At 38.2% G+C, this 21,055-nt stretch overlaps 1 protein-coding gene across 1 annotated transcript in view; it reads left to right on the top strand.

Annotated features, from left to right (window-relative positions):
* Positions 1–21,055, top strand: part of MYLK (myosin light chain kinase) — a gene marked incomplete at its 5' end in the record, with an annotated part of 215,674 nt that overhangs the window by 60,116 nt on the left and 134,503 nt on the right. The window contains one exon of the mRNA XM_080620716.1: positions 894–1,051. Within this exon, the coding sequence (XP_080476842.1) occupies positions 894–1,051 (158 nt within the window). The remainder of the gene's footprint in view (positions 1–893; positions 1,052–21,055) is intronic.

The raw sequence follows: 21,055 nt of genomic DNA, 5'->3' as shown, positions 1-21,055 counted from the left end.
CATTGGTACAACATGATCTAGTGGTGGGTGAAGCCGTTTCTTAGGTTCTTTTCTTTGTCAGACTTGTCTATTAAATAGACATTTTACAGTGGGTCTTCTAATGTATGTAAATGATTTAAGGAATTAGTGTTAGGGTCAGCTACTACTTTCTTCACCAGAAAACCTGAAATTTTGCTTTTTGAAAATACAATAATTTTTTCCTGAGGAAACATAAAACGTGTAGCGGAAGAATCACCTCTGAAGGGGAGATATCTGTAATTAGGTCTCTGTGCTATTTTATGGGTCTGTGCTGTAGAAGGATTTGCAGTAGAGACTTGAAATTCCTGCAAAAGTATTTGTTATGTACTAGAAGTGCTTTGGAGTGAGAGATCCAGATATTTCTTAAGATCTTGAAAGCATGGTATGAAAAATCAGATTTTCCACATTCCTGCTTGCAACTTAAATCCAGTGCAAACAGAGGTCTCTTTATTTCATAAGTACTTGTGTAATGCTGGCTCTGCTTTTGCGACTTGCTGATTTTGGTGTATTTGAAGCCAGGAAAATCAAAGTCACATTGTGAAAATATCCTCCTGAAATATGTTATTACCTTTCAATACAATTGTAAAGGATGACTTTATGGTTAAGGCTCTGATCTGGGACTTGAAAGTTCAAACTGAGTTCAGCTCAAGTCTGTGACCCTGATGGCAACTGCAGGCACACCAGATATTCTTCCTTGGTCTTAGTTCTCCACCCAGAAGGTAGCACTTTTCACCTTATGCCAAAGACTCATATTATGTACACAAATATAATGAACATATAGAACAATCTGCTACTGATCTGTTTCTTAGCTGTTACTGTAATGTAAGTAACTATTCCTCATAACTTCTATAATACCACTGCCTTCTCTTTTACAGTCCACATGATGGGGGATGTGAAACTGGTGACATCTACTAGAGTCTCCAAAACCTCTCTGACACTCAGTCCCCCTGTTCCTGTTGAAGCACCCGCATTTACTCTTCCTCCTCGGAATATCCGAGTGCAGCTGGGAGCCACTGCAAGATTTGAGGGGAAGGTAAGAAACAGAGATGATGGAGCACTTCTCCATTTATTTTTTCTCTTTCTTAAAGCTGCCTAGTAGGCTGCAAAGATGATGAAGTTACCTCTGCAATACAGGACCTTTATTCAAATGGAATACACCAGTCATTACTCTTCTGAGGAGGCAGGAGTATTACAGGTCTGTTTCTGAGAGAAGAGTGCTGCAAAACCTGAGCATGTGCTAAGTGTAACCTAGTTGAGCATGCCAGGCACTGAGCACAGTGGAAAACTGCTTCAAGAGCTGTCTCTAATCAGAGAGTACCTATTCTCCCTGCATATTCATCTGCCTGCATCCCAGATCTACCTGCTTGTGAATCTTCCTGTGTAACACAAATCTAACCCAGCTATGGCATGTTCTTCCTTGTAGTCAAGCTAGGAATCCGTAGAGAATTTTCAGAGGAAAGATTGATCTGTTCAAGGAAACTTGTTAACCCAAAAGGTTTTTAAAGGGTGTGTAGTGTAGTGTATTGTGGATTCTGGGTTCTCTCGTTCCAATCATACTTGAGACATTGAACTGTGTTTACTGGCATCCCTATATCTTTCATACTTCAAATTTGATATGATTCCTTCCTTGTTCTAGCTATCTTCTTTTCTCCACCCTTGACCCGAGTCTTTTTCCTGAAGCTGCCGGTTTTCCTTCTCAGCCCTTTCAGCTTCTTTCTGTCCATGTCGTGCTCTCACTGTATGCTGACAGCTATATCCTCAAAGTGACTGCACTTTTAATCTTTTCAAGTAGTAGGACTTGTCTGACAGAGGCAGGAAGCTGCAAATTTACTGTAACAAAAGTAAGGGCAAGAAGGAATTTGGGAAATTCATAACTTCTGATACTCAAACAGAGGGTTGGTAGAGGGCATCTGATATTTATCTTATTTGTTTATACAAGAGCAGGCCAGGCCAGGAACTGGGCAGACAACCAATTTTTGGAGTATATAAATTTTTAAGTGTAAACACAGAAGTTGTTCTTGGATTTGACTTTTTTTGAAGAAAAGTTGGCATTTTTCATGAACAGTAGTCAGAATCATAGAATCGTAGAAAGGATAGGGTTGGAAAGGACCTTAAGATCATCTAGTTCTCATCCCCTTGCCATGGGCAGGGATGTCTCACACTCGACCGTGTCGCCCAAGACTCTGTCCAACCTGGCCTTGAGCACCGCCAGGGATGAGGCATTTACAACTTCCTTGGGCAACCTGTTCCAGAGCCTCACCACCCTCACAGTAAAGAATTTCTTCCTTGTATCTAACCTGAACTTCCTCTGTTTAAGTTTTATCCCATTACTCTATGTCCTATTGCTACAGTCTCCCATGAAGAGTCCCTCTCCAGCATCCTTGTATGCCCCCTTCAGATACCGGATGTCAGGTCTCCATGCAGCCTTCTCCAGGCTGAACAGCCCCAACTTTCTCAGCCTGTCTTCATACGGGAGGTGCTCCAGTCCCTGATCATCCTCGTGGCCCTCCTCTGGACTTGTTCCAACAGTTCCATGTCCTTTTTATGTTGAGGACACCAGAACTGCACACAATACTCCAAGTGAGGTCTCACGAGAGCAGAGTGGAGGGGCAGGATCACCTCCTTCGACCTGCTGGTCACGCTCCTTTTGATGCAGCCCAGGATACACTTCGCTTTCTGGGCTGTGGGCATACACTGGAGGTGGCTCACATTCATTTTCTCATCTACCAACACCCCCAAGTCCTTCTCTGCAGGGCTGCTCTGAATCTCTTCTCTGCCCAACCTGTAGCTGTGCCAGGGATTGCTCCGACCCAGGTGTAGGACCTTGCACTTGGCATGGTTAAACTTCATCAGGTTGGCATCAGCCCACCTCTCAAGCGTGTTGAGGTCCCTCTGGATGGCAAAGCTTCCCTCCAATGTATCAACCGAACCACACAGCTTAGTGTGATTTTAAGGCGCCAGTCAGAAACCCTCTGTCTGTATGACACTGGCCAGGTGCAGTGAGCATTCCCTCTCATACTGTTTTTATCCTTTCCCCCGTCTCTTTATTTCACCCTGCTTTTTTTCAGACACAGTGGAAAATGGCCACATGTTGCTGCTCGAGGCATGTGACACCTACATACAATACTGTTCTAAGGAACTCTGGTTTCTCCAGACAACAGTACAACTGGCAGTAAAAGTACAGAGAGATCGAAGTTGAAGCATGTGATGTTGTTATGATTTGTTTTTGCGTTTCTCATGTTTCCTAATTCAAAGTTCAAGTGGGATATTTCCCCATTTTAAGTGCCTTCTGCAGACTTTTAATTATTAGTCAAATGGAAGCAATTGTAATGACCAACAAGGTAGAGTGCCATCAGTGCTTTGCATTTTTTTCAGATTTGGTTTTAATTTTTCGGGGATACCTATCCCCTTTTTATAGTTGGTTTGGAGGCTGCAAGAGTGAAGTCTGAGGTTTGGGGTCTTTGTAGCAGCTTGGAAAAAATAAGCAAATTCAATACTAAGTAAACTAACAGGCTTAAGTTCACTGAAGGAACAATGCTTTGATTAAAGTCCTGGATTGAACCTACTTGATGAAAATCTAAATTCTAGTTCTGGTATATGAGCATGGCTGAAGTCTTTAATTTTCCATCTGAAAATCGGGATGATAATATTCTAGTTGCACACATGTCATATAGCTGAAGTAAACTTTTAATGTTCAAAGTGCTTTTGCAAATGCCAAATATTAGAGCACAACTTTGCTGAAATACATGTGAGATCTGCAATTACTTTGTGGCAAGTAGCCTGCCTTAACGGTTTGGCAAACCATGATGCAATTACAGCCGTTGCCTTTGGCACTTCAGCTTCTTGCTATGCATGGAGCGTTGCCTGTGTTTTGCTCAGTCCAGTTTGCTGCCCTGGAGGAGTTTTGTTTTACCTCTCTCAGGTAACAGGGGTGAGAAGAAATATGTAACACAGCTGAAGAGATAAAACAGACAATCTTTATTGTTGTGAATTAGTTCCAAAGTTCCTGGAATCCATCCTAGCTGGAGGTCCAGATAAAAACTTGCAATTATTTTAGTTTTTTTTTTTTTTTTTAAAAAGGGAACAAGCTATGTTGAAATAATTGGGTATAGAGAGTAATGGAGCGCAACATATTCTCATTGTCTAATGCAGGAAAAATTAGGTTAGTAATTACAATACCAACTATTAAAATTGAGGGTATGATCTGTTTATAATGTAAGACGGTGGATGAGATCGTGTTTGGTTCTGTTGTTTATAACTGGTAGGTTCAGATTAGTATTTTGTTTGTACTCCTAGTCTAGCAGCGTGGGCAGGATGAGGGGGAGCACAACAGTACCATTTGCAAGGATACTGTCACTTAAGGCTGCAGCAGCCTGCACAGCTCGTGTCATCTGGGTCCATCTTCAGCTGGTTAGTGCAATGTTGCTTCTTGTGTCGCTTTAATGTTCCAGAGGCTCAGAAGGATAATGGATCTGTTCAGAAGGACAATCGTAATGAAAAAAATTCATTAAGACTTAGTAATAGAAGTAGCTGCTGAGCATACTTGGGATTTTCTATCCTAGAAAAGAAGCTACAGATGTTATGATGGGTTGTTGCTGATACTCTGCTTCATCACATAGTACAAATATTAAACTAGACTTGGGCTAAAGAAAAATAAAAAGTTTTAAAAATGGCTAGACAGGAGATTTTCTTCAAAGAGTTCCTCTGCAGTGGAATTTATCTTACCAGAAAGAGCAAACATTTTGAGAAACTAAGACAGGATATAAAGCTGATATTTTGATGATCCTGTACACTCATTAAGTGAACAAGGAAGAGAGCGCCCCAGGGTCAAACTTGTTGCTTTTCTTTCCAGTGGCACATAAGATAACTTGTGTGAAATAGCAGTTCAAGATCAAGGAGAGTGCAGAAATTGAGAAATAGCCCATAAACATTAAAAATTAGAGAAAGAAAGGAACTGGAGTTGCCATTAAACAAGAGTTATTTTTTTCTGTTGCTCCTACTACCACCCTGGTTTTCTTACTAAAATCTCAGCAAGTTTACCTATATCTGACTTCAGATCCAGTTTTCCAATGTGACCTCAGAATAAAAGATTAGCTCATTATCTTTCAGGTGCATGAGCACGATTTTGGCCTGGAACACTGAGGGGTGGAACCACTTAGTAAGACAAAGGGTAGGTTACCTTCACATTTTAAATGTTGACCTGACTCCATTTCACAGCTACCTATACCCACAGCTTAGTATTGCGCTCAGCCTGAATTGGCCCATTCTACTGTTAAGGCTCAGGTTCAGCTCTTGCCTGGGTTTGTGATCATTGCCATGTGTATATTAAGATGGCAAGCTAACCCTCTGGTTTCCTTTTTGTGTTTAGAAACACTGAAAAGGTTTCATGACTGTTTGAGGAAGTCTTAGAAAGGAGATTAGTTTTCTGTGGCAGGAAAAAAATACCAAGACACTGGTGATGTGTGCTGGTGAATAGAGCAGCAGGATGGACTGACCCCGGCAGAGCTCTGCGCTGTGACTGTCCACATAAGGCGTCAGTGAATGTCAGTGTTGTCACCCAGGTTTCCCTAGTCCATGTTAACTTCTGTACTTCAAGGCATGGAGAGATTTAGTTAGATTTCTGCAGCAAATTGATGGTGAAGCTTAGAACAAAAAATTAAAGATTTTACTGTTCTATAACCACTGAACTGCATTCTCTTGATCTTTCCCTCCCTGTTTTAAGCTTTGGGTTCTGAGACCAATAAAATAGTCTTCAGGAGAGTTGTTGCTTATAAAAAAAAAAAAGCCCCAAACAAGCTTTTTTAATTGATAATTATGTGATTAGCTGACCACACATGATTTTGTTGAACTTAAATAACAATAGACTCACTACATCAAAAATATAACACAAACACTTGTGGTTCTTTATTGTAATGTCACTGAGTGTCAAGCAGTAAAAAATGTCAAGTTAAAGCATTATCGGTTTCCAACAAACCCTTCCCTGTCCAGAGTGATATTAACCTCTGCATTTGATTGTGGCAAGCAGTTAAGTCAACTTGCTTTGGCAGCACATACATAATTTTTAAGAGTAATATTAACAGTCATTAATTTTATGAACCTAAAGAATACTTGTGCTATAGCTCTGTTTGAAAGGAACAGCCAAATTTCATGTTACAGACCACAGACTGGTTGCCTAAGGGTCAGGAAAGAATTTTTCTCCTTGGATAAAGCTTTTGCACAGTTGGCAACAGTGCAGTACGGGTTGTTTTTCTACTTCATGTGAACCATCATATATGGTCCGTTGCCAGAACCAAGATATCAAACTATTAAATCTAGCCTGGTATTCTAATCCCAGGGAGATAGATTTCAGGTATTGATATGTAGTTCATAGTTTGAGTAGATGTTGGGGTACTTAGTTCAGTTTGCCACCCATTAAGTAGTTACTGTTCTGCTCTTCACATGCCATCTCCCTCTAGGTAAGGGATATGGATGGTTAATTTTAAGGCAAGCCAGGTCAGTGTCAAATCCTGCCCCTTTTTAATGTGTTTTCTGGTTTCTTTCTACCATCCTGTTATTGTAATACCATATCTGTATTTGTTCAAATCAGTTAAGTCCAATGATGTGCATCAGTTTGCCAAATTCAGGGCCACTTTTGCTGCTGCTGGTTGCACAGGTACCCTTTGAAACATTGTGCCTGAGAAAATTAACTGAGATCAGGCAATGAGAAACAAGCGGCAATGGGAAGATTGATGGTGATTCTGCCATCTGTTCTGAGACAGGGGCGAGACCCATTTATGTGATATGTTAAGAGATAAAGTAGGGAAGTATTAAAAGAAGCATTGGAGAGAAACACTCCTACAGCATTTGTAAATGCTTTCAACTACCTATTAACGAAAAAAACTGAGATCTAACCAATTTGTCTTAGTGTGGCTGCTGCACCAGCTTTGCATGGCAAAATCTTGGTTATCTTCCCTTTGATTTGGACTTGAAGCAGCCATTTGCAAGCCTTAGTCAGCAGGCACTCCACAAGTATGCCTTAACTATATTATATGGCTAGATTTGAGATGGCAGGATATGAAATAAGAGAAGCCCATATAATGACTGAGGATGATGACATGGCACAAAATCCTTTGCTACTGGTATGAGATGTTTGGTGTTATAGTGGCTCAAAAGAGATTCAGTTTTAGACAAGGGCAACATGGGAGTGGCTGCTGTGCTGGGAAGTGGCTAAAGTGGGATTCAGTCAAAATTGCTTCCTCACACTGTCATCTACATGCAGAATTATTCAAAGACACTTCCCTTCATTAACTGCTACAATGTGTTGACAACCATTTACCCTGTTTTACATATGGTATGTCCTTTAGGAAAAGCTGCAGGGGTGCAAGTTGCTGCTCAAGAAATTTCTAGGTTTTAGACAGGAGTGGTGGTCTGTGAGCTCCTGTCTTGGTCTCTTTAATTCATACATTCACTTTGTATCTGTCTCTTTCACCTATGCCCATCATAGCTATACTTGTGACTTTTCAGGTAGAAGTATTTAAGCATTCTTTGTGTAGCCTGTGTGCAGTGTGTGTAATGATTCTCAAAACTGCTGGACTTAGAACACTGTCACATGCAACCGATCTGTGCATCCACAGAGGCAACAGCCAAGATTTTTGGATGTTTGGCAGCAAAGTTTGGTCCGACCTTTTACAGAGTAGCTCCAATCTGCCAGACACTCAGAAATCCTAGACAAGGTTGAATATCCTTAAATTCCACCCAGACGAAATTTTTAAGCGGGAAAGAGGCCATGAATGGGGAAGACTGGACATACAGTATTTGTATTCTCAGTTGCCATTTAACAGTGTTGATTTTTTTTGTATAATTGAGCCTGTTTTCAGTAACCCACCTACCCCCAAACTGTGGAAGAAATGTGCTATTTGCTACTATCACATTTAATATTCTGTTTGCTTTCTATCTGCTTTCCTATCTTAATGGCTTATCTATAGCCAGCTGGGAACAGGAGTTCTCTGCTCCTCTGGACAATGGCAGAAAGACTGGCTCCCTATTCTTCACTGTTTTGGTACTAACTACTGCAATAAAAGGAAAGCATCAAACCCTTTTTTTTTTTTATAAATAATAATGGTGGTAATAATAATAATGATAGACAATTTTTAGACCACTTCAACTAATGTACATATTCAGCTAAAGACAATCTTGTATTATTGTGAGTATAGTATATACCCAAACCAGCATTGTTATAGCTGGAGACAGGCCATGCCTTTGTGCTGATCTTGGTCACCATTTTTATTTTTTTCTTTAGTTTTTCTTCAGCATGTTTCCAATTATTTTGGATTTTGAGATGGAAACAATTAAAATCACGTGAGGAACTTGACCATAAAATTGTATGATTTAGTTGCATCTACCTGCTCCTAGGTTGAGTTAGGGAAGCCAAGAAACTGCTGACTCTGAAAAGTTTACTGTAGTTACCTGTTGCTGTGGTGTATCACTATAAAGCATGGCTTTGTGTTAGCTAAAGGAGGCAAGTGTGTTTGTTTAAGAATTTATCCATAGGGGTTGATTTCGAAGAAAATTTACCTCATAAGTAGTTGTGGGTTTGCTATTTTTCTATAGTCCTTAATAGAAAGCAGAGAAAAAAAATCTTACATTATGCGTTGACAAATTTGCAGAAGAAAAGGAGATATAAAATACATTGTGGTGTAAAGGAGAGTCAGTCTTTCACTAAACTAATGATAGAATAAATTCCATGACTAACCATAAAGTCCACCATTTAGGGATGATAAGATAAAAATGTCTGGAAAAGGAATAAAAGAAAATATAGCTATTTCCCAAGAGAAAACCAGCTATTGTTGAGTTATGTAAGTCAGGATTGAAGTGGTCAGCCTAATTCTTTTTATGTTTTTTTCTGTTTGGTTTTTTTGTTTGTTTTTGGTTAATCATGAATCTCTCAAATTTCAGCAAAGTCCTATTAGATTTTTCAGTTCTGCTTTTAATTTGAAAAATATCATCATCCTTTCCAGGCTCATCTCCTTTGCTCTCTGGGCCAGTGCGTAAGTCTTTGTTGTGGTCAATTCAACTGGCAATGAAACTCAATGTGTAGCATTATTTATTATTTAAATAAATGTTCCTATTACTACATGAAACATGACTCCAATTTATCATTATGATGTTCTAAATTTGCTTTTTTGGGAAATTGTGCATTTGACTCCCTTCACAGTCGTAACAGGTTTAGAAGTTAAAGAAGACCTAGTAACTGCAACCGTGTGTGCAATTAACTTTCTTTTCCTTGTGCTGCAATAGTCTATAGTGGTGTGAGAGGGATGAAAAGGGAAAAAATCTATGTGTTATTTATTGGTTCGGGTTTGGTTTTTTTCTTTTTTTTTTCAGAAGTATGTCCCTAACTGAAAAAACTTCAAATTTCCTTTTTCTAGCTGAACCAAAAGGTAGGATAGAATATTTATCATCAGACATGCATTTAGCTAACTGGTAATAATATATTTGCCTTTTTCCATCATAAGCAAGGCTTAAACTTTACTCCAACACCGTGCCTTCATCTAGCTGATGAAATCACAAAGGTTAGGGAGGGGTTCAATGTCAGATGTAAGTATGAAAGCATGTAAGATAGTGAAGTATGCATTTGACTGTCTATCAATATAACCCTGAGTGTTTGACCTAAATTACACTAAATGATACCAAATCATACTTTTTGGTATAATTCTGCTTTTCCGTTGTAGGAAAAGACAGTAGTCATTAATAGACAGCAAGCATGATGCATTCAGAATCTTTGCAGGCCACATGTGGAGAAGGTTTATAATCAAAACACATCATTATCATCAAAGTTTTACTCAGTCCACACTCACCATACACCTAAACTCCAAAGCCAAAAATTTCTGCTTTTGACATGTTACTTGGCTGTGTTCAATCATGGATATGGTATGAAGTTTGGAAACCTACTGGGCAAAACCAGGCAACATATTTTTTTTCATATGTAACATCTGGACTCCCTAGCATATACATGCATGCCGAACAGAAAATAACATTTCTGTGAATCATGTATAATTCAACCCACTCACAAAGGAGAGAAACCAGTCTGTCTGATGGGCAGCAGCAAGGGCTGGCTGCTTCTCAATGGAAGGCAAGCCAGGAGCTGGGTGTGAGCTACGCATGGGTTGTGCCATCACCAGTGGGCTGCAGTCCCACAAGCTCTTAACACAGCAGGCAGTGCTGTGTATTCTGACAGGGTCTACTGATCGTCACAAACATAGCATGCAATAAACCAGCTTAAGGATCCAACCAGAAGGTGCAGCCAGGAGCAAAAATAGGCAAGGGCAGATTGTCCTTCCGTAAGTTCATCTTTTAATGCTCAGTCTGTAAGACATTATCACTAATTTACTTGTGGTTACTGAATCGCTAGCGGGTGCCTGAAACAGTATGTATTTCTGGGCCTAAGCTGCCAGAGTTCACTGTTTAGTGTTTGGGAATAAACCTGCCTTCATCGTGATTTTAAAGCCCAGTCATCCAAGTTCATAGTTCAGCATCACATGTGACTACACCTCTCTTACATGGGGGAAATAACCTTTGGAAGAGGAGAGACATTGATGTGTTGAGGTAGTGCTTGATGAGGGAGACACTGCTTCTATTACTGTCAGAATTTCCATCACAAAGCCCTCTGCACTAGCAGGAGCCAGAAAATCAAGGCACTCACTAACTGATCACCCCTGAGATAGCTAGTCCAATATAAGGGCCTTGAATTCCCTACCTAAATATGTTGAATTTATTCTTCTAGGAAACTTGACAACTGGGTTATTGGTTAAGAAATAAATAATATTTGTTGACTCACAAGTTAGTAACCTAACATCTGGGCTAGTCTTCTCACATTAAAAATATGTTGTAGTGAGATTCTGAAGATAATTTAAGCTCTGATGGCTTTCTTCTTCAGATGAGTTTTAGGAATATACACCATTCTGCATGAGAGAATGAAAACCTGGAAATGTTACATTAAAAAAAGATTTTTTTTTTCTAGGCTTTCTGATGATAAAGATAACTTTATGCTCATAAATCAGTGCATTGCTGTAACCTGCAGCCAGCCAGAACAAAGCAATCCTTGTCTTCTGAAAATACTGTGGCTAAAACTGGTACAAATTCTGAGTCAGCTTTGCATGTTCTTATTGCTTACATACCTTTGTAATTCATATGCAGACTGAGGTAAAACAGAGAAATAAATTATTTCCTTTCTAAATTTTCCTTGCTTTTCTGCACCTTTTCAAAATACTAAAGTAAATGTTACTTTATGGAATATACTGGTTTTTTATAAATGCAACAGCTGATCTTACTAAAATACTAATTAAAAGTCATATAGTATGCCAATGTGTCATGTACACAGGCACTCTTCATTTAAATATGACAGCAATCTGATCATGTAGCCCAAAGAAAATGCAGAAGCAGAGACTGATAAATGAAATAATTCTGTTCATGGTTAATTCGCCTTTGGCGGCGGACTATGGAGCTTATTTCATCCATCCCTGTACTTGAGTCATGTTGAATCAGACTGGTAATTTTCCTCCAACTGCACAGTAGAATCAAATTGTAGCTGTGTGGCTTGACAGGCTGCCATTCTTTCCATGCACCCCATAATATACAAGCAAGCCTATAGTTATGGTGCATGTATTATTTACATTGTTTTTGCAAAGCTTGAAATATTAGTGTAATGCACACTATTTTATAAAAGCACATACACACACATGGTAGTGTCTAGTATCTCATATCTGAAATCTAGCTCATTTAGGTCACATTCCCATACTCATCAAAGAATTGTTCTGTTCTGTGAACACCCTGGAGCAAGAGTTCAATATACTTAAGCTTGATTCTTTTGTTTATATAAATTATTTATAAAAGAATAACTCAGCAGTTCATCTCTACAGAGAGGCAAGTACATACATTTCAAAATGAAGTTATGTTAAAGGCCAGGGCACTAGTAGAAAAATTATGATAAAATCTTGGAAAAACAAACGGAAGAACTATGGTAAGTGATACTGATTTTTGCTTATTTCATGGTGCCCCTTAAACAGCCTAATTCAACTGGAGTCCTAGTGTATGTTTGCTGATAGTTTTTAGCATATTCACAGGCTGGACAAGAGCTGGTCCTTCTCTAATGACATTCCTAGCTAAAACAGCAGAGGAAATAGTCATTGTGGCACCCCTCGACATTCATGTGGAGTACTGAGGCACAATGAGATTTATTGGTTTGTACAAGATCACACAGAAATACATGTCTGATTTCAGAACTGAACCGTCGTCTTCAAGTTCAATTCTCATCCAGCACCTTAGACCTGAGTCTATCCTTATTGGAGATATATAGCTTTGGATTTTGGAAGGGAAAGTTAATATTTGCAAGAGGTGCAAATACCACCAAAATCTAGGTGGCTGCTGTTGGATTAAGAGCATCACTTACTAAAAACACAATGCCAGAATTAATTCCTCAGTGCCTTGATGCAAATGCTAGTTTGTTGGCCTCTTTGGATATGTTAATGGACAGAAGTATAGGCAAAGATTTTTTCTGCTCTGGAGACTATTACATGCTTATGGGTTTAATGGAAAACATTATGTTGGATTTGTTCAGATCTGTCTATAGGAATGCCAGCAACTGCAGCTAAGTGGAGCTCTATTGAAAGCATATGCAAAGTAAGCACATTTTCCACAATCTAAACAAATGTAGCTACTTTTGAGGGTGCGTGTGTGTTGCTCTTCCCAAGATCACAGCAGTTTTAGTTTTGAAAGAAAGCATTAGAAAGAGGTGAGCCCACAAAATTTCTCTTGAACTCAGCATGTCTATAAATATTTTCTGAACTGTTGAACTAAAAATTTATAACCACATGAATTTATACTTAGTATTTCAGTTAGTGTTTTGAGGGCTTTTTCTTTTAAACAGTTGTTGCTCAGCCCTTGATTTTTATTTTTATTTTAAACACAGCAGTTTTCATATTGTACTGTATGAGTTATCTCTGCTCAGCTGTTATTAAAAAGTATATGTGTGAAACCTAGAAAGCTGATAGATTTTAAAGATTATTACACGATACAAACATCACTGACAGCTGCTAATAAACAATTGAAGTTTTGCAAATGTATGGAAGTCTTAATTACTTAATGCATAGGAGCAAATTGCATGTAGCAGAATAAACAATGCAATGAGAAAAGCTAGATGTTTAGGCCGTTTAATGTATTCATTTCTTCTATATCAACCCACTTTTAAATTTTATACCTCTTTGTAATCACATCAGTTCTACTATTTAATGAAACATAAAACATTAAATTTCATGCCCAGTGTGCTTGCTAGCCCTACCAAGTAGCATTAACAAGGAAGTGATACACATAGCTGAGAATTCTTACAACCAATCCAGAGCACTGCCTTTGCCAGCAGCATTCTTCACTATCAGCAGCCTTTAGATGAACATACAATTGTGCAGTCAACTCAGCAACAAATTCCAGTTTTACCATTTTCTGTGGCCACTGCCAGACTCCTAAATTGCAGGAAATAAATCTTGTCTGGCTGGAAACTGATAAAATACAGGTATGTTCACCCAGAGCAGTGTTTTTCATTACCACCTTACATTCCAGATGTGGATTGCTGCCCTTAATTATGAATTTCATAGCTCCAAACCTATTTTCCAGTAGCTATGTGTTTTGGGCACAAAGAATGTATTTTCTTTTTTTATTAATTTTTCACAGTAGGTCATCCATACTCTCTACTCATGTAAATTTTTAGAGATTCCTTACCTGTTGATAGCATGCATTGATATTGAAGTCCTAGAAACAGCATCCCCAAGCTTGGAAAGTATGAAGCTCTTGGTCAGTGGCATAGGTCCTACAAGAAGATAAGGCCACTAATATTCAATGACGTTTAAAATAAATACACATCCTATTAAGACAGAAACTTTGCATCAGTAAGGAAAAAGACCCAACAAACCAACTTTCTGTCATCCAGGAACAATATGCAATGGAGAAATCAGTTTTTTGCAAGTGTTACTACAGTGAATGATTATCATTTTCTTGAGAAAGGAAAGAAACAGTGGATTGTCATCCTTAAAAAGTGACTGCCAATTCAAACCCCAAATATTGTTATGAAGAGGTTGTTGCTCTGAAAATAATGGACACTGTGCATTTTTGCTTTTTTTATATGATATCAGCAGAGGGTTTTGGCCTGATGATGTCGCAGTCTCAAGCTGTGGCTTAGAGTGTCTGGATTCTATGATCAGTTCTGTGAGACAGCTAAATGTTTACATTTTTCCTTCTAAATGGGGATATATACACATTTTGCTAATGACAGAGCAAAATGTTGGTCTTAATTTTATCTCGTACTTGCCAGAGAGCTTCCTAGTGCTTGTGCTTGCTCTAAACAATCTTTATCCGCCTTTCTGAATTGTTACTTAATGAAAGATACACATCTGAAAGTAAAAATCTTGTCAAGTGTTAAAAACTAAGCTTTTTGTGGTGGGAAGAGAGGTGACTGTTTCCCAACAATTTATTTTGATTGCATTAAACTTTTAAGTTTCAACCTTTCTTCCACTGCTGCCAAATATAATTTATGAAAAACAGTAGCATCAAACACAGTAAATGAAATGTTCATGTTCTGACAGATCACTCAACACAGTGAAAGCCTGGTCTAATTTTTCAAAATCTTGTTTTCTGTAGCAAAGATTACTGCTGCTCTGAGCACTGGTCCTATCTGGAAACTTCTAGCATGCTCCTAAACTCATTGCTACTGACTTAAACCAGCTGCTTCATTTAGGAACATTTGATAGGCATATTGATTCAGAATCATCAAAGATTGGGAGGAAGAGAAGGATAGGGAAAGAGCACATTTTAAGGGCTTGTGGGCTATGTGAAACAATTAGCAAGAGCCTTATTTCTATCCACCAGCCACAGTTGTTTCCATTTTAACTTATTTACATTCTTACTGTATAATCTTAAATGACCCATAACCATGTGCATAAATCAGCTATTTCTTTTCAATTTTTTCTTCTATTTTAAGCTATTTATAGCACATCTTAAAAGGCCTTAACATCAGTTGGTCCAAGGGAAGAAAGCTTCTTCCTTGCTGTTTGCTATTTTCTTTTTCTTTAAGGAGAGACCCAGAAGCTGAGAAAATTCTCATTAAAATTGATGAGAGTTTCACCCAAGAGGGGGCTAAAAAGTTTATCTTCCCTGTTTTGTTGAGAGCTCTTGTGCTCGCCCTTGCCTTTGAAATCTTTTTGGCCCATTCCTCAGACTCCTATATTCTGCAGAGCTGTATGACAGTACTGAAGTTGCAGAGAGCTGACAGAGTCGTATTTTATTGTGTTGCTTACATTCTCCTATGGTGGTGAGTTAACATTTTCTTATTTGTAACACTAATTTACATGCTTATCATTTTTGCTGCCAAGACTCTGGACCCATTCTGTCTGGACCTTCTTTGCTGCTACTTGGACCTACTTTACTGCTAATGTGCCCTTTGGTACCTGTATACAAACAGGCTGATGGTTTCAGTCGTTATTCAGGGTAAGAAAAGCAGCTGCCCTCCCATGCTGCAGCTTCGTGTCAGTCTTTGCATGGATTGCTGCAATAGTGAATTTGTTGGCAAGGATGGAATGCAGTCAGATTATTTGATCTAACATTACTAAATAAGGAAAGCTAATTTCCTTTTAGTATGAGTTTGGCAAAGTCTCTTGAGTGTCTCTATGTCTCAGATCCTCTATGAGGACAGAGTGACACTTTCCCACATGAGAGCTACCTTTTTTAAAACTGAAATTGTCTTCAGTTTTGTACGTACCTCGACATCCTGCCCACTCCTCCTTTGACAAAGCGTCAGAATTTCTTCAGTTTGGAGAGACCGTGTCAACGTTTATGTGCCAGAGCATCTCACAAAAATGTGTAAGAACTTCAAAGGAGTAGGAGGAAGATAAGATGACATCTGTGTGGCAATGGCGTAAATAGCTTTGGCTTTCTCCTAGACTTTATCTAAAGTTTATGGCTTTTGAACCATCAGCCCAGACAAACTTCTTCAAAAAGGGGAAAGATCAGACAATGACTAAGTATAAATATAGATCTAAAGATAGACAGACATTCACTCATCTTATAATCCCATCTTAAATTCAGAAAACCTGTATTGACAGGAAAAAAAAAAAAAAGGTCCAGGTGAGCTATATGGGTGGTTTAAATAAAACTTCCTCATGCATTTAATGGCTACAGGTCAGCTGGCTGCAATGTGGGGAAAGTAAAAAGGCAGATGTTGCTGTTAGTAGGCTGATTTATTAAGGTTTTGTCAAAAAAACACTGCCACTCTGAGACTCCAACACCTGTGTGAAAATGCCCCCATTAATGTAAAAGAGGTTTGCAATCTCAGATTTACTTGCTGATTGACATTATAGCTACACAGAAAACTGTTTCTCTATACAGTGTGCTCCCCTCATGTCTGCTACACTGGGAAGAGTAGAGTCCACCGTGGCAGTAGTCTATATTTCATCTGAGTGATGTTTTAGGTTATTTTGGGGTTGTCTGAAAACTCCTATAACAATATTGCTTTAAATACAATAAATTTAAACTTTAAATAAAATAAAATCTAATTTAAGAAAAGCACCTGTGGATATGATTAATTCCAAAAGGTGTAAGTAGGACTTAAGCATTCTCTGAAGAGATGCATTAATTGAGGCTGGTGTTTGAGCTTAGAAATGAAATAAACTCAAAGCAGCTTGACACTCAGTGCTGCTCTAAACTTTCACTTTAGTCCTTCAGGAATAATTTAGGACAACGGACTTGTAGATGTTATGGTACCTGGGAAAGCAATACTTCATTCAAATAGCTATACCCTCATGACTGAGCACAAAGCCAATATTCCATGCATCTCTGGGAGCTTTTCACACCAAGTTTTACAAAAAGATATGATTAAATGTAGAAGACTGAAGAAGAAATGATCTGCAGCTGCTGTCTGCTTTTCAGTTAGCAGACCATATCTTTCATGGGTAGGTCATAAATTCTTCCCTGCTGGGAGTACCATAAATGCTGATACCCTTGAAGAACTGTGGTAGTATGTGTAGTGTTCAGCACCTTTGCAATCTGCAAAAAGGGGTTGAATAGTGAGATAACAAAATTTTGCAAATAATGCAGAACTACTTTAAAGAATCAAAACTGAAACTGGTGGGGTGCCATCTGCCAAAGGATCTCATTCTCTTTAGTGCCTGAACTATAAAACATCAAATGCCATTTAGCATTGACGAGTACCAAGTAGAAACATAAAAAATACTTAGTTCAATTGTTATTAGCTATTACTATTCAAGAGAGAGCTCTTGCCTGCAACAGCTCTCTGGTTAATCAGCTCAAGGGGGGGAAAAATAGCAAAAAGTGTTACAAAACATTTGGAACAAAAAAAAACCAAAACAACAAAACAAAAAAACCAAACAAACAAAATCAAAAATGAGTCTGTTGTCTCAATCTAGAAACCTGTGGGTTCCCATATTTTGGATGCTACATGCAGTTCTGCTCTGTCTTTATCTCAGACTAGAAAAGAGGCAGAAAATTTGACAAGGATCGTTGGAGGTATTTATTTCATGGCTCCTGGTACGAGCACTGATTAAAAAGCAAGGGCTCTTCAGCTTGAAGTATACAAGCAGGCAAGGATTTGAAATAGGTTTATACAATCATGGATAACCTGAAAGTGAATAAAGACTGTTTATTCGCTCTTTTCTAATATATAAAAAAATAGGAAACCACAGTAAAATCTCAAACAGCAGGGTTAAAACAGTGCCTTGCTTGCAGTCTGGGAGGCCTTCCTTAACCTGGCTTAAGGTTGTATTAAGATACTGTGCTTGCTAAGGCTTGTATGCTTGAGCGTGACTTCTGGCTGTTCCCTGAATTTCCACTATGTGCATGAAGTAAATCTGGTTTTGTGACCATCTTGGAACTTGACATTTTCAGATGGAATGTATAAACCAGCTTTGTTTGTATCATTCCTGTAAAGCTTCAAACAAATGTAGGGTTCAAAGTGTTCTTACAAAGAAGCTTGCTGTTTTTCATGAATTCTCCAGTACATTACCATTTTGGGCACCTTTCCTTTCTTATAGTATCTTTTGCTCATGACCACTGTAAGGACTGTGTTTAGGTATGCATTTTCTCTGTGTATGTTTCTTTATGCGTTTGAAGATGAAAGTTTTGTCCTTGGGTACCTGAATCCCTACTTAAGACAATTAGAAATTGTTAAGTGTGCTAGTAGTGTGCATACAATGCCAGCATTGGTTTATCATCTTATGAACTGAAAGCATTTTTCCAGCCAAATGGAACATTGTAGAGTTAATGAAGCAAGATCTAATGGGGTTTAATCAGAGTCAAAGCATTTTGTACAAGATAAACTTGCACCTTTTTGCTGCAGAATTCAAGATTGTCAGTACTGGTGTCAGGAATGGAATAAGCACCGAAGCATGGCAGAAAGTTATTCTTCCATGTGATAAAATAATTCCACATTTTCTAGCATAAATGGACTTTTTGCCAAGCTCCTGCAGAAACCCTTGTATATTTCCAGACAGCAAAGTGAGACTTTATGAAAGGGTCCCTCATGTGAACATTTTGAGAACCCTTTAACTCTACTTTTCCCTAGCTTCTGCTCACCTGAATTCTGTAATTTTAATCTATGATCTACCGATTAGATCCAGGATGCATAATCTGAACTCAATCCATGTAGGTTTATGATATTGTGGGGGGTTTAGTGGACTTTTAAACTGAATTATACTGGTTTTCGTTCATATCCTGCTAGTTGGGTACAGCAGGCAAAGTGAGCCAGAAGTGTGCAGCACTCTATTGTATTTTAGGTTGGTGAAAACTACACATTACTCAACATCTTCTGAAATTACGTCATAGGATTTTCCACGAGACTAGGAAGAGGTAAACTTTGTATGCCACACTAAGAGTTTCATTGAAATAATAATTTTAAAGGAATGGCTTTTAATAAGTAAAAAGTGCTAAGTCTTTTTACCTTCTGGGTCTCCTTACACTTGCTCTGAGTTCTATTAATTGCACCTCAGGGTAATTCTTCCATCTCTCTCAACAAGGCAAACAGGACAATGAAAGATCTTTCAGCCATTCTGTGTTGATGCTGTGGCGTATGATCTTTCTACTTGAGACTAAAAGAGTAAGAGATTTCCATCACTCACAATGTTAATATTAGCAATATCAAGAAGTTCAATTTAGAAAATTTTTCTTTTCAATGCCACAAGTGAGAATCAAACAAAATGTGTTTGGTTTGAAATGTTTATAGGTGAAAACTTGAGAAGACACGCAACGTAATTATGCATGGTTTGAGGTTGCCTAAGAACAGAACGCAGTGATTTCCACAGTTGGGTGCCTAAAGGATGAGTTGTAGTATTTGATGGTGCTTTGCAGATGTTTGATTCTACTTTCTGCTTTAGATTCTTCTTTTTATTGCCGCTGGTTTTGGTTGGGGTCTTTTTGGTTTTGTTTTTGGTTGAGTTTTTGGGGTTTTGGTGGGGTTTTTTTGGGGGTTTTTTGGTTTTGTGTTTTTTTTTTTTTTTTTTTTTTTTTTGTAATACAATGGTCTGTTTGAAGGCCTGAATGTGAATGAGATACAGGCTAAAAGCATCGCTTTTAATGGGGCCACATATACCTAAAAGTCTCAGGATAAGTGGAAAAGTCTATTTTTACATAAGCCTTTATTAGTGCACATGTTAATTAAAGCAACAAAAATTCCATACATTTTCTCTAATAAGTATATTTTTTCTGTATTTTTCCATCTCAAATATAAATGACCAGTTATGAAGTTCTCACTGAGAAACAGGTGTCAAAAGGCATTGTCACTTAGCTGCAGGACCAGCAAACCATCTTATTTTAGGATGTTAAATGCTACCTGCAATACCTTGTTATTCTTTAACATCCTACAAAGAGGAAAACCTTCCCCAAAAAGCAGCAAGGTATGTGCAAATTGGGTTTTTAAATAGCATGTGAAGTATAAAAATTTGAATAGAGAATATTTCTGTCTTTCAAAAGTAAATTCAAAATCTTAAGTTTTCTTTAAATGAATTGAACCACCCAAATCCAATTGATTCATCTATTCAGTGGTTGTATACTTTACATAGATGGGTCTTAATAGATAGGTCTGAATTCTGGATTTAGTGGAATTAAGGCAAAGGTAGTGTACAGAAATAGCTGCACAATTGAGCACTATGTGCTGTCAGAATCTGGATGTTTTAAAATTCTGACTTCATGGGGGAAGGATTGTCTTTTGTCTTTTGAGAAAAGTTTTAGTCATTAGTGGCATTCATATTGCAGCACATAAAATCATCTCTGTGAGGGGAGTTGTTTTGAATAGCAACTTCATAATAGTTGTATCATTGCCAGCCTTAAGATAACTTTTGATGTGCCGGTCTATGTATGTTGGAAATGGGGGGATTTTGCAATCCAAGAGACCCTTTTAATAGCTGTTTTCTTCCTGATCTTATTGCTTGTGTGGTGATGTTACCTTAAGTGGCAACATGGACATTTATTTAGTCCTTAATGTCAAGCACTGAACACCTCAGCTGGCATAATGAAGGTAACTCTAGACTACATAATGTAAGGTTTGCCATCATTTCTAATAGTCTTAAGGTGTTACTGTCTAAGTAACACCCAGTAATGGAACACACCCTATCAGTGTTTCACAGTTACTTACCCTTTGGTTTATTGTCACTTCTGGCTGACTCTTTTTTAGTGCTGTGGGTTTGCATTCATTGTTAACCTCACTGGAGCCAGGAGTAGTTATTACAAAGCAGGATATGACTTTGAAGTTGAAAACATGAACCGAAACAGTGCATCTCATTGCCCTAAACTGCTACTGCAACTCTGATGCATGTAAGTAGGGAAAAGTTTCTTGTTGGTTTTTTTTGGTTTTTTTGTTTTTTTGTTTTTTTTTTTTTTTTTAATTGGTGTATGTCCTGATTTAGGCTGGGATAGAGCTAATTTTCTTTTCAGCAGCTGCTGCAGTGCTATGGTTTGGCTTTAGTCTGAGAATAATGCTGATACCACACTGATGTTTTAGTTGGTGTTC

The sequence above is a fragment of the Psittacula echo genome (assembly GCF_963264785.1).
Source record: "Psittacula echo genome assembly, chromosome: 6".
In the NCBI taxonomy this organism is placed as follows: domain Eukaryota; kingdom Metazoa; phylum Chordata; class Aves; order Psittaciformes; family Psittacidae; genus Psittacula; species Psittacula echo.
Note: the sequence above shows the minus strand (reverse complement) of the source record. Positions and strands in the feature narration are given on the sequence as shown.